General features: G+C 45.0%; 1 protein-coding gene across 3 annotated transcripts in view; it reads left to right on the forward strand.

Annotated features, from left to right (window-relative positions):
- The first annotated feature begins 327 nt into the window (after positions 1-327).
- PDE4C (phosphodiesterase 4C) overlaps positions 328-13,249 on the forward strand; it is a 59,768-nt gene continuing 46,846 nt past the window's right edge. The window contains exons 1-2 of one of the 3 annotated variants that reach the window (XM_087922842.1): positions 328-490; positions 523-1,509. In XM_087922842.1, the coding sequence (XP_087778968.1) occupies positions 1,364-1,509 (146 nt within the window). In that variant the 5' untranslated portion in view covers positions 328-490; positions 523-1,363. Of the gene's footprint in view, positions 1,510-6,118; positions 6,230-13,249 lie in introns of all 3 variants that reach the window. The other 2 variants (XM_087922843.1, XM_026698885.2) reach the window with 2 other exon arrangements.

The following is a 13,249-nucleotide window of genomic DNA, read 5'->3' on the forward strand; positions in this document are numbered from 1 at the left end:
CTGTCTGACCAACAGTCTGGCAAGCTGTTTGCCTGTCAGAAGAGTTCGTTCTGGGAAAGATGGGAAGCGCCATATGCTAATAGCCTAGATCAAGTTACATGCGCGCCCTCCCACCCACGCACCTTCCTGCCACACGAACTGTGCCAAAGTTAGTGAATTGGAAGAGATTCCCCAGGGGCGCTCGGCTGTCCCATCTTCATCGCTGTTAGCTCGGGGTGGTTTTTTTTTTTCTTTTGCATTGCCGCCGTTCTTGTATCAGCCGGCTATTTGCAAGCAGCCTGGAGCAGCAGCAAAAGGTCAGAGCAAATGTTTACATTTGCCAGACGGGTTTGGAAGACCGAGGGCGGGGGGAGGGGGGGGAGGTGTGTTGGCAAAGGTGATCAGCTGTCAGTGAAATTGGACTCACTGGAGGCCAGAGGGCGGGCTAGCAGAGGTGATCAACTATCGATGTAATTGGACTCACCACATCATTGCAAGGACTGCGAGGCAGGTTTGGACATCATTGCTAGGACTGCTAGGCAGGTTTAGGTTTCAGGCCTACTGTGCCCTGGAGGAATTGTGGCTTTTGTGAGGGTTTACTGTGGCCATTTCCAACGGCTTGTGCTGCTCTGGGAGGGAGCTGTGTAGACGCAAACTCTTTTTGCGTTTGAGCTGGTGGGAAGGACTCTGCTGTCTTGTTAGAGACTGACCCCCATTGGCAGATCCAGCTGTCTACCCAGGACAGCCTAAGCCTTTAAGGGAGGAAGCTAGAGGGAGCTTCAGGTGAGTTATGGGACAGGCCTCTTGCCCCTTGTCCCTGGCTTACCCTTGCTGGAGACAGTGATGAGAGAAACTTGGCCCTGCTGTCAGCTGGATCCAGGCCAAGCCATTTGTTTAGCTTCCCGGCTGGGGGTGAGGCGACAGCAGAAAGTTCCCTAGAGCAGGGCGGATGGGATGGTGCCTGTGTGTGTCTTGCTTTGAGCTTGAATAATGGCTGGGGGTCCCTTCAAGGAGCCACAAAATCAGAGGATGGCGAAGCTCCTTCGGGGCCGGAATATCTAACGTTGTGGAGGCTGCCGCGTCTCTGCACCCAGAGTGCCAACACATCAGGACGAGAGACTCAGAGGAACCGGAGGGAGGAGAGCTGACTTCTTGCAAAGAAGATGGACCCTAGCCAGGCTCCCTTCTGTGGCAGAAACAGTGTCCTTTCGGGCCCCTGTTTTCGCATGGCCTTGGGCATTTCTGGCTCCAGAGTCTAATTTAGCCTTTCGGCCATCAGCTACCATCCTTGGCTTCGTGCAGAGCTTTGGGGGCGGTGGCAGTGGTGGTGGCAACTGCCTGAGTTCTCTGCCACTGTGGAACAGCAGCTGTGATGTAAGTGGGAATGATTTCCCCCTGCTCCAAGCTCCACAACTCCCCGGGAGTTTCCCCATCCTCCAAGACCGGCAGCTCACCTGTCCTCTCCAAGAAAATGAGCATGATCCCCAATCTTCGTCTCCAGAGGAGGTTTACTGTGGCCCACCCGCTTTGGTAAGAGGATTTTGCGAGGTGGGGGGGAAGGACTTCTCTGGGGCCGTTGTATGCGCTCCTCATTCAGAGGTTTATAAAGATGAGCTGGAAGAAGGACAAACTAACATTCTAACCCAATATTCATCTTTTTCTAGCGGTAGATAATTAAACCTTTCTAGTAGCAATCCTCCCCTTTGTTTCCCAGTACTCACATATTCTCCACAAAGAATTTCCACTTAGCAGTTAAACCTGTTCTTCATGGATATGTTTCGCTCTCTTTTAAACTAGTCTCAAATAGCCTGTTGGGAGGAAAGGTTGCAGGTTGGCTCTCCACTGGATGAGAACAGGCCATCCTGTGTTGTCTTAAAAGGGGGGGAAAAATGTGTCCTTCTGTTTAAAATCCCATTTACCCATTTTCTGGACAAGTAAAGTTTATTCATGCTGAAAGTTTGTTAGACGCCTCTGCTGGTCCATAGGAGCAAATCAGTTGCAGGATAAATAGGTACCTTGGATCGGATCATCTTTTATGTTCTTTTATTATTAAACGGAACCTCCCACTGCAAAGACTCTCTATCTGGGAACATACAGTGGGAAAGAGCAGCTGTCTTCTTCCCTGCTTCTTCTGAGCTTCCTGCAGGCATTTTCTCTTTTAAGGCTTTTAGAAATTTGGGGGAGGGGGGAGCTGCCCTCCAAACAAAACAATAAATCAGCGTTTAAATAAGGAAATAAATCTGTTAAGTCTCTGATTGGGTAAAAAGGGATGTTTCAGATGTATTACAGTACTTTTTAGAATTTTTATGATTCTTGGCAACATAGATTTGTGTTTTGCCCCCCTTCTGCACTCTGTTTTAACTTTGGGAGGGAGGGAGGGATTGTCTCCCAAAGGGGAGAGAGATAACCTCGGTCCATTGTGAGATTCCGACATCTTACACAAACCACACACTCACATCTTGTCCCGGCCAAGTCCCTTCCAGCCGCATCAACAGCTATTTATAGGAGAGTTCCAGATTCCGAAAGTATCTTCCCCAATGGGGTCAGGAACAATTAAAGCAAACAAAGTGGGGTGGAATTCAAAACAAAAGTCAGGAGGGGATGGTCTGCCAAATGCTTTCCCTCCTTGGGTGAGTGAGTGGGATGGAGATTAGATTGAACTGCTCTTGTTGCGCTCATGAGGAAAGAGGAGGGGGGGGAAGTCCTCCTCCTCCGTTCACATACATACCTCCACACATCTGCTGCTGTTGTTCTGGGCCCTCGGTTTTTGGCTTCCCCAAAGCATCACGTGATATTTTGCGCATTCCTGGAACACAGTTTTAGAACCAGAGTATTTGGAAGGTGCCATTGAGGCCCGAAGGTCCAATTCCCTATATGGTGAGAAGATCCAGATTAAAGCATCCCCATTCAAGGGATCTTCCCAACCTGAATAGCTTTAGTGAATTGGGGGGGGGGGAGGCAGGCTCCTGTTTCCACACTCCAGTTGTTTCTTTTCTGTGTTAGGAATGTTTTTCTTAACATTCAGCAGCCATTACAGGTAGTCCTCAACTTATAGCTGTTCACTGAGTGACCATTCAAAGTTAACAATGGCACTGGAAAAAGTGACTGACAATTCACACGTATGACCGTTGCAGCATCCTCAGGGCCACACAATCAACATCCGGACACTTGGCAACCGTTGTGTATTTGTGACTGTTGCAGGGTCCCAGGGTCATGGGGTGACCTTCCCAGCCAGTTTCCAACAAGCAGAGTCAATGAGGGAAGCCAGATTTGCTTAACAGGGAAGTGACTAGTCATTCCCTTAACAACTATAGCAACAACAAAAAAATGATCATAAAATTGAGTGCAACCCACTTAACAACTGACTGAATTAGCATCCAAAATTCTGGTCCTAAATTGTGGTCGTAAGTTGAGGACTACCTGCATTCCACATCATTCTTTGTGGGGAAGATAGAGGTTTCTTAGCCTTTTTCTGCAGGTATTTTCAATGCGTCACTAATCGAGGCTAACTGTTCCCAGTTCTTCAGTCTCTTCTTGCAGCGCTTAAGGTAGGAACTGAATCAATGAAGAATTTAGTGGAGCTTTTTACTTCTCTTGATTTGAACATGTTTCTTTAAGTGGAAACGGCAGCGAGAGAAGCGGAAGGAAAGGACGTGCTAACATTTTCCTCATAGACTATACAGGCTTAGACCTGGATTTGTCAAAGCTGGAGATATCTTGGGTCCTTTCATCCAAACTTGCTGAACTTGATGATTAGGGAATTGGAGGCTAAAACATGTAAAGAACGGTTGCTGGAATTGGGTATGTCTAGTCTGGTGAAAAGAAGGAATAGGGGAGACATGATAGCAGTGTTTTGATATCTCAGGGGCTGCCACAAAGAAGAGGGAGTCAAGCTATTCTCCAAAGCACCTGAGGGCAGGACAAGAAGCAATGGGTGGAAACTAATCGAGGAGAGAAGCAACTTAGAACTAAGGAGAAATTTCCTGACAGTGAGAACAATTAATCAGTGGAACAATTTGCCTCCAGAAGTTGTGAATGCTCCAACACTGGAAGTTTTTAAAAAGATGTTAGATAACCATTTGTCTGAAATGGTGTAGGGTTCCCTGGCTAAGCAGGGGGTTGGACTAGAAGACCTCCAAGGTCCCTTCCAACTCTGTTATTCTATATTCTAAACTCCAGGCAGGTGCCTAAAGAAAGGAGCTGTAAGGGCTGTGTTCACAGAAAAGCCTTAATCAGTTCCGTTAAGAACTAACCCTGCATGTTCCCAATACAATTAACTTAGTTAGGATGGCATTGCCTTGTTTACCTTTTCATTTGAAGGCAGCTGATTTGGTTATTTTAGGGGTTGGGTGAACCTAGAAAACAAAATGTCTAAGGGAGTAGGGCAGGGGTCTCCAATCTTAGCCACTTTAAGACTTGACTTGTGGACTTCAATTCCCAGCAAAGCTGGCTGAGAAATTCTGGGAGTTGAAGTCCACAAGTCTTAAAGTAGCCAAGTTTTGAGACCCCTGGTGTAGGGTGTATAAAGGCCTTGCAGCTTAGCTTGATAACCTGGTTTACACCACAGGGAGCAGCAGCTGGATCCCTGTAACATGCCAAGTCACAGACAACCAAGAAAAAAAAAGTTGTGTGTCAGACAGATGACAAGGTGACCTTGCTCGCTCTTCCTGAAATGTGCCTTCTACCAGCGACTTCAAAAACAGCCATCTTGCCTTTGTTCAATCCGTGACTTTCTTGGCTTGTGAAGTAATATTTGGTTTGTTTGAGCTTGATTTTGGCATCAGGCCCACGCCTGAACTGCTGTTTTCCTACCAATTTTCAGGAACGTGGTTTTGTGTCCCTCTGTTTGAATGGAAACTGCATGACCAGAGGAAATCTACCTCCAGGGATAAACACTGGGCAGGGCTGATTCTTTCCACCCCTGCTTGTGATTTCCTGCCATTTGTGGGCTGCCCCGCAAATCATCCGATTTGCAGACGTCACTAAGCTGGTTGGAACAGCCAACACCCTAGATCAAGGGGGGATGTCAAACTCGCGGCATCACATTGTAGTTGTGTGACGTATCGTGGCTTTCCCCTCCTTCTCTAAACCAGGGGTAGGCGTGGCCAGGTCGTGAGGCATCCGGCCCATGGGCCACAAGTTTGACACCCCTGCCCTAGATGATAGCTCAAGATCCAGATGGATCTTGGCAGACTTGAACACTGGGCCCTATCTAACAAAATGAAATTCAATGTAGACAAAAGTAAAGTCTCACACTTAGGCATTAAAAAAGTGAAAGTACGCGTATAGATTAAGTGAAACCTGGCTTAACAGCCGTAACTGTGAGAGGGATCTTGGAATCCTAGTGGACAATCAATTAAATATGAGCCGGTAGTGTGCGGTGCCAGCCAAAAAAAGCCAATGGAATCCTAAATTGCATTAACAGAGGGATTGAATCAAGATCACGTGAGATGCTAGGCTATAAAGCCTTAGTAAGACCACACTTGGAATACTGCATCCAGTTTTTGTCCAGACACTGTAAAAAAGATGTTGAGACTCTAGAAAGAGTGCAAAGAAGAGCAACCAGGATGATTAGGGGACTGGAGACTAAGGCATATGAAGAACATTTACAGGAACTGGGCTTGGCTAGTCTAGTGAAGAGAAGAATCAGGGGAGACATGATAGCAGTCTTCCAGTATCTGGGGGGCTGTCACAGAGAGGAGGGGGAACAACTTATTTTCCAAAGCACCTGAAGGCCAGACAATAAACAATGATGGAAATTGATCAAGGAGAGAAGCAACCTAGGATTAAGGAGAAACTTCCCAACAGTGAGAACAATCAACCCGTGGAACCGCTTGCCTTCAGAAGTTGTGGGAGCTTCATCACTGGAGGCTTTCAAGAAGAGACTGGACAGCCACTTGTCAGAAATGGTATAGGGTCTCCAGCTTAAGCAGGGGGTTGGACTAGATGACCTACAAGTTCCCTTGTAGTGAGTTAGACCAACTGTGGAGTTAGTAAATGGACTTTCCAAAGCACTTGTGCTAGTGAAATGAAACCTCCCTGTACTGAAAATGTCTACCTCTGCCTGCCTTCATTGAACAAACTTTAATTATCAGGCAGCAAAGGGCTATTTATTTTAATTTTGCTTTTTTCACAATAGAAAGAAGCTTATTTATGGGGGTTTTCAGTCTCAGATGCTCACATGGCCTTAAGTTTTAGGTGCTTTGAAATGGAGATGGAGAAATTGTTGCTCTGTCTTAAACAGCATAAGGTATTTCTCACAAGTTATGTGCAATTATAATTATTAAGAAATAATAAGTGCTTATTACAGGAAATACTCGACTTACAATCATTTGTTTGGTGATCATTCAAAACTACAACACCGAAAAAAGTGATTTTTGGCCGTTTTCACACTTATGACCATTGCAGCATCCCCTCCGTCAGATGATCAAGATTCAAATGCTTGGCAACTGGTTCATATTTATGACGGTTGCAGTTTCCTGGTGTTCTGCGATCACCTTTTCTGATCTTCTGATAAGCAAAGTCAATGGGAAAACCAGATTTACCTAACAAACATGTTACTAACTTAAGACTGAACTGATTCTGTGCTGTCCCAGCCAGCCTATGGGAGTTGGCTAGTTACTTAGGAATTATGAGCTGTCCCCTTAAAGGAATGCATCATGGGAAATGTAGTTAAAGGTATCCTAGGAAATGTAGTTCATGTCACGTGGCTACATCTGCAATCCTGATTGGTCACTAAATTGACCCTCGAGGGGTTGAGGGAGGTTCCCTCCATTCTTGCCTGCACTCATGGACTGATAACGGCTTTCTTTCTATCGCTACGTGACGGGTTAGGAAAGAGCCATTTTTTACTTTTCTGTCCTATCTCATGCACAGAGGTGGATTTCTGTGCATGAGATAGGACAGAAAAGATTTCACTTAACAACTGTGGCAGGAAAGGTTGTAAAATGGGGCAAAATTCACCTTAAACAAGAATGGTCTGGCTTAGCAACATAAATTGTGGTTGTAAATTGAGGACTACCTCTATTCTCTGCCCCCTGCTTGTGAGCTTCCCAGGAGGCATCTGGTTGAGCATAGTATGAGACAGGATATTACCAGGATTAGCAACAAGATCCTGGACTAGATTTGACCCTATAGCCCTACGCTGATTAACAGCAGTCAAGTTAAAAGCACACCACCAGGCGATACCACGTTTCTGAGACCCGGATCTCTCTCTCTCTCTCTTTTTCTACTCTTTTCTTTTCCATTGAGCTGAGTCTCAACAAGGCTGCAGATTTCTGCAAACATCTGAAGCAGCTGCACACCTGAGCATGAGCAGAGTGCCTTTCCTTGAGGCCCGCTGATCCCCCTGTGCCATTGGGAGAGCGAAGGAAGGGCAGGGAGGGGCAAAGACTTTTCTGCTCAGGGCAGTCAAGGCCCAACGTAGCCACCATCATCTGGACTCCGTTCATTCAGGAACCGGGGTCTGACATTTCAGCGTGGCGAGAGCGACACAGGAAGCTCCCATCGCTTGGTTAGTCACCAGGATGAATTGTTCATCCAGAAGATTTTGATCCACAATGAAGGCTTTGTCCATGTTGTGCCACTGGGAGAAATGAACCAGAAAGAAAACAACAACCAGTTTTAAATGGAGTGGTTATTTTTATTTCTCCTTCTTTTTCTTTTTTCCTCCTTTAGTTTTTTGTTTTTTTGTGTTAGATTCATTCAAAAAAAACAACAACAACCCTCCACCGTCTTTTGGAAACTAGCTTCTGTCAGAGCAGATAGAAAGAAGGCCCTCTAAACGCGCCCCCCCCTGTCATTTGGGGTGTGGGGGTGACAGTCTGAAGCATATCTTGGCATTTCCAGAGTGTTTCCCCAAACCCCAGCCCCATCCTGCCCAAAGGCCCTTCATGATCCAGTTTGAGGCTTGTACTCCAGAAACAATTGACTGATTATCTCACCCTGCTGGGTTTCGGCACTGACGTGAGCCGGAGCAAACTGTTGAAAGGGTACCCATTGTTCCATACTCAACTGCATTTCATAGGAATGGGAGGCTGTCGGTGGTTATGGGGGGTTGATATGGGGACCTGGATACACTGTACAGAATCCCTTGGGCTTTAGGCACATCTGTGGCTTGCAAAGAGGATGTGGTCACATCCTCCAGAGGCCCTTCTTTTTAGGGAACATCCCTGGTAGGATTAGTTCAAATGATAAATCCTCCTTTTAAGGGTCTTTCACCCCATCCATCCTCCTCCCTTCCTCAGTCCCGTTCTGGTTTTTAAGCCAACTGCACTGGTCACTCAAAGCTGTACAGTGTAACCGAATGAAAATGGTCTTGCAAGTATAGGGCAAAGGGAGAAACTGTCCATAGTTTGCTGGACTATTAACTTCAGATCCGCCTTGCTAGCAGTGAGAAAGATGGAGGATCTAGGTGTGTAACCATCTGGGAGATGGACCCTCCCTCTCATGTACTGGCCAGTGTGTTTGGGGCTATTTTAGTCGATCTGAATAGATTTCTCAGGGACACAGTGGCTCAGTGACTAAGACACCGAGCTTGGCAGTTTGGCAGTTTAAATCCCTAGCGCCGCATAACGGAGTGAGCTCCCGTGACTTGTCCCAGCTTCTGCCAACCTAGCAGTTCGAAAGCATGTAAAAATGCAAGTAGGAAAATAGGGACCACTTTGGTGAGAAGTTAACAGCCTTCCACGCGCCTTTGGCATTTAGTCATGCCAGTCACATGACCACGGAGATGTCTTCGGACAGCGCTGGCTCTTTGGCTTTGTAACGGAGCAACACCCCCTAGAGCCAGAAACGATTAGCACGTATGTGCAAGGGGAACTTTTACCTTTAACCTAAATAGACTTCAGTGTGGTCAGTTGCTTTTAGCTCTTCTGAACCCAAATGAAGACAGGTTAATAAATTATCCAATTCTCATTTAATGAGAAGGTTTGGGTGGGCTAATCTTTCTAGGGAAGAAGGGTGAGTAGCCCCAGGGGGAGAGGGGCTGGCAATTGTGTCTTGTGCAATTCTACTACTTGTAGCTATTTATGTTCCACAAAGCTTTCTGAAAAGAGCAGATAAAAGATGTTAAAAGGTTAAGGAACACTGGGAGAAGACAGCCAATTCTCTTTGTTGCTTTAAGGATAGATACAGGGCAGCTGCAGAATCTAGTAGAAAAGAAGGGGAGCGAAAAGACAAGATGAGTAAGAAAGGGGTGACTTTGTCAAGTTCTGCTTGTTTCTGAATTTTTCATTCTCTTTTCAATGTTGGGCTTGAATTATGTTAGAAGGCAGTTTTCCTTAACCATAAACCATGCAAATATCTGGGACTGAACTACTTAAGATCCTTAGTTGTGGTGTTGAATGGGTGATGGCCGTTGTAGTCCAGTACTTTTGAAAGGTGCAACTTTGGAGAAAGATAATGCTAGTGAGAGAAGTTAGGAATTGCAGTCCAACCCATCTGGAGGTCTGTTAAAGAGGAATACCGAGTTCCTGAACTGAATTTTTAATCAATAGAACTTTTTGGAAATGACAAAAATGGGAAGCAGTTTGATTTGTTGTTGCTAAAGATGTCAGCTAGCAAGGTTTTTTCCCGTTTTAGACGTGAGAAAAAATATGTGTGTATGCCTGTGTGCCAGTGCCCGTGATGCCAATATAGAAATATATCAGTGTTTCTTAACTTTTGCAACTTCGTTATGGGTAGATTCAACTCCTAGAATTCTGACTGGGGAATTCTGGGAGTTGAAGTCCACATCTTAAAGTTGCAAAGTTTGAGAAACACCATTCTGTGCAGTATTTAGAGCAGTGTGTCTTTGAATACCAGTTGCTGAGAGAAACTATCTGGAAAAATTGTTGCCTCTATGGCCACACAAGGCACTTCCTGAAGCTGCTTGGTTGATCCTCAGGATAAATAGTGCACTGGATTAAACAGTCCTCAGCCTGATCCAACAAATTCTTGTTTTCCTAGAAAAGATTCAAATCAGCTAATAACTAGAAGTAATACCTTCAAAATAATCGGCAATGATTGCTAAGACTAGAACTTCCCTATTCAGAAGCAGCCTACCTCTGTGTATCAACTTTTGGACAACAAGCAAGGAGGTTGTTTAACTTAGCCCTGCTTGAATATGTCTAATCAGGGAAGAGAAAGTGGGTAAATTATATTAACAGATTTAACAGATTAACAGAGTTGGAAGGGACATTGTAGGTCTTCTAGTCCAGTGGTTGCCAATCAGTGGGCCAGGGATCACTGGTGGTCCGTGAGAAAATTTTGGTGGTCCACAGAGAAATGTCACCCCCAAAGCACCCCCTCCCAAAGCAATTAATCCAGGCTGTGCGGGAACACAAGGCTGCTTTTGGCTGCAGCAAGGAAAGCAGCAAAAGTCTTTCTTTCTTTCCCCCAAACTCTGCCAGAAATGAGTCTTTGGGACACTATAAGGCATCCTGCTCCAAGAGGCTGTGCCGGCGCAATAAGTCTCACAAAGACTCATTTCTGGCGGAGTTTGGGGGAGAAAAAGAAAGACTTCTGCTGCTTCTGCTGCTTTCCTTGCATGAAGCCAAAAGTCTCTCTCTCTCTTTCCCCCTAAGAATGGAGCTGGAGGCGGTATCTTGCAGTCCCAAATAAAGAATGATCGATCGGTAGGAAAACGGGGTAGGGAATTTTCTTGCAGCCTTTTGGGGGGATTTTCCCAGGGTCTCTGCTGCTTTCTGCAGAGACCCTGGGAAAACGTCAGCAAGCCCCCATAAGTCAAAATTCATATTAGTGGTCCGCAGAATTTAAAATAATGAGTTTGGTGGTCCCTGAAATCCAAAAGGTTGGTGACCCCTGATCTAGTCCGACCCCCCACTCCAGCATGAGATCCTATACCAGGTGTCCACAAACTTGGCAACTTTAAGACTTGTGGACTTGTCCACAAGTCTTAAAGTTGCCAAGTTTGGAGACCTCTGCCCTACACCATTTCTGAAATGGCGGCCCAATCTCTTCTTGAAAGTCTATTTCTGATCGAGCACAGCTTTTATGTTTTTTTTTAAATAAATGGTACTTATTATTGTTAAGTTCTCATGCTGTCCTGTCAGGGATTGGTCCTGAGGAATGTTATGAGGTAAGCAAAGATGCCTCGGGAACTCTCTCTGAACTTTCACCTCATGGCATCTTGATGGCCTCCTGCTCCTTCCCTACTTAATTGGCTAAAGTTATTCAGCACACCCAAAACATTTTCTGGAGTTTTCCAGAACTCATTGTACTTACACTCCTCGTGATCCTTCCAAGAAGCCTCTGAAACAGACCAGTTGATGGTTGTTTTTATTGCAAAGGTGAGGCGGATGAATTAGCTGCTTGTGCTCACCTGATCTGAGTTCATGGCAGGAGTGAGCTGCAGACAAGAGGTGAGGTGTAAACATCTCGATTTTCAGCTCATTCCAATGCTAAGCTCTGTCCCATCCTTTGAGTCATTAGAGTTTCAAGGGAATGAATTCATTCCAGGGCTGGATGGGATGACCTCCAAATGTCCTCAGTGAGAAGTTTCCTCAGATTCATGATGTCTATAACACCTGTGGTTCTTGGCACGCCGCCGTTCCCCACTGCCTTCTTTTTCTGACTCCCTGGTGGGGCACACACTTTTTTCTCACGGCATCATGGAAACAGGACAAGAGCCAAGATGCATAAGTCATTCTGGCCAGTCGAGACAGTTACATTGGACAGAATCAAAGACTTAAAACTGTTTGGGGGGGTGGGGGAGCAAGATTGGAGGGGAAGCTAAAATGTGTGTAAAAATTAGGGGGAAAACATGTGCCTGTTACACAAAAAGTAGGGGGAAAGAAGCATTTCTCTCTCAGTAATGCTAGTGAGCGCTGCGAGTTGTTTAGTGAAAGCCTTCGCCAAATGATGTGCCACAAAACACAGTGATAATGTCAGAGCTTCAGCCAAGTCCTGGTAATAAATAACCGAATAACAGAGCTGGAAGGGACCTTGGAGGTCTTCTAGTCCAACCCCCTGCTCATGCAGGAAACTCTATACTATTTCAGAGAAAGGTTGTCCAATCTCTTCTTAAAAGCCTCCAGTATTGGAATACCCAAAACTTCTGGTAGCGAATCTCAAGCAACTGGATTTTCTGATTTTTCTTGGAAGACATTTTGCTTCTCATCCTCCAATCTTCCAAGAAAAACCAGAAAGTCCAGTTGCCTCTTGAAAATGCATCTTTGGGGTAACTATGACCTGGATGACTGGGGATCTCCATGGACATTCTGGTGGCAAACCATTCCACTGATTAATTGTTGTTCTAGTTGTTTAGCTTTCAGGAAATTTCTTCTTAGCTCTAGGTTAATTCTCTCCTTGATTAGTTTCCGTCCGTTGCTTCTTGTTTTTCACAAATAAGCTACTCTTTCTCACAAAAATATCTAAGTATAAACTCATATACTTTCCTCTCTCTTCTAGAAGAGGTGACATAAGGAGGAGGAGATCAGTGGAGGGGAAGAATAACAGAAAAGAAAAGCAAGAGAGCTCCCAAGTTTATAAGAGATGCCATGAATGAGTTGGGTGTCCATACAGATTTTCTTAATAAAACAAAATGCATTCCAACCTTACAAAAAGAGTTGAATTCATCAAGCAAACAAAGTTCTTATCTCTCCCCACCCACTCACACAAAAGAGGTAACCTTCAGGCTAATCTTTTAAGGTTGCCTATGCTTTTCAGCATGCTTATGCTGAATATACCCTCATTTGCACCATATTTTTATTTTCAACCACTTGTTTAGTTCTTAGTAGGGGAATGTAAGAAGACCTCCTCAATTCTGTTAATTACTTGGGGGAAAACACTAGAAGGTAAAAGTTTCCCTGGAGTTTCTTGACTATAAGACCCCTGCCTTTTTCTGATTTTTTTTTCTAAAGTTCCAGTCTAGCCTATACCGTGGGATTTCTTGTTGGTCTTCCTCCAAAATACCACCCATCCATCTTACTTTGCTTTTTGACGATTAGCCAAGATCAACTGAGTGTTGGCACTTTCTGTGATATTTTTATTTTATTCTTTTATTCCACCTTTATTATTTTTATAAACAACTCAAGGCAGTATGCGTACCTAATATGCCTCTTTCCTCCTTCCATCCTGTCAGGTGGTTTGGGCTGAGAGAGTGACTGGTCTAAAGTCACCTAACTGGCTTTTATGGCTAAGGCAGGAATAGAACTTGCAGTCTTCTGCTTTCTAGCTTGGCTGTCTTAACCACGAGACCAAATGTGTAAAGATGTGTAAAATGACTTTCCATCCATCTTTTATTTCTGGCAACTGTTTTCAGAAGTGT

The sequence above is a fragment of the Pseudonaja textilis genome, chromosome 1, assembly GCF_049901715.1.
Source record: "Pseudonaja textilis isolate UNSWEBS1 chromosome 1, rPseTex1.2, whole genome shotgun sequence".
Lineage (NCBI taxonomy): Eukaryota > Metazoa > Chordata > Lepidosauria > Squamata > Elapidae > Pseudonaja > Pseudonaja textilis.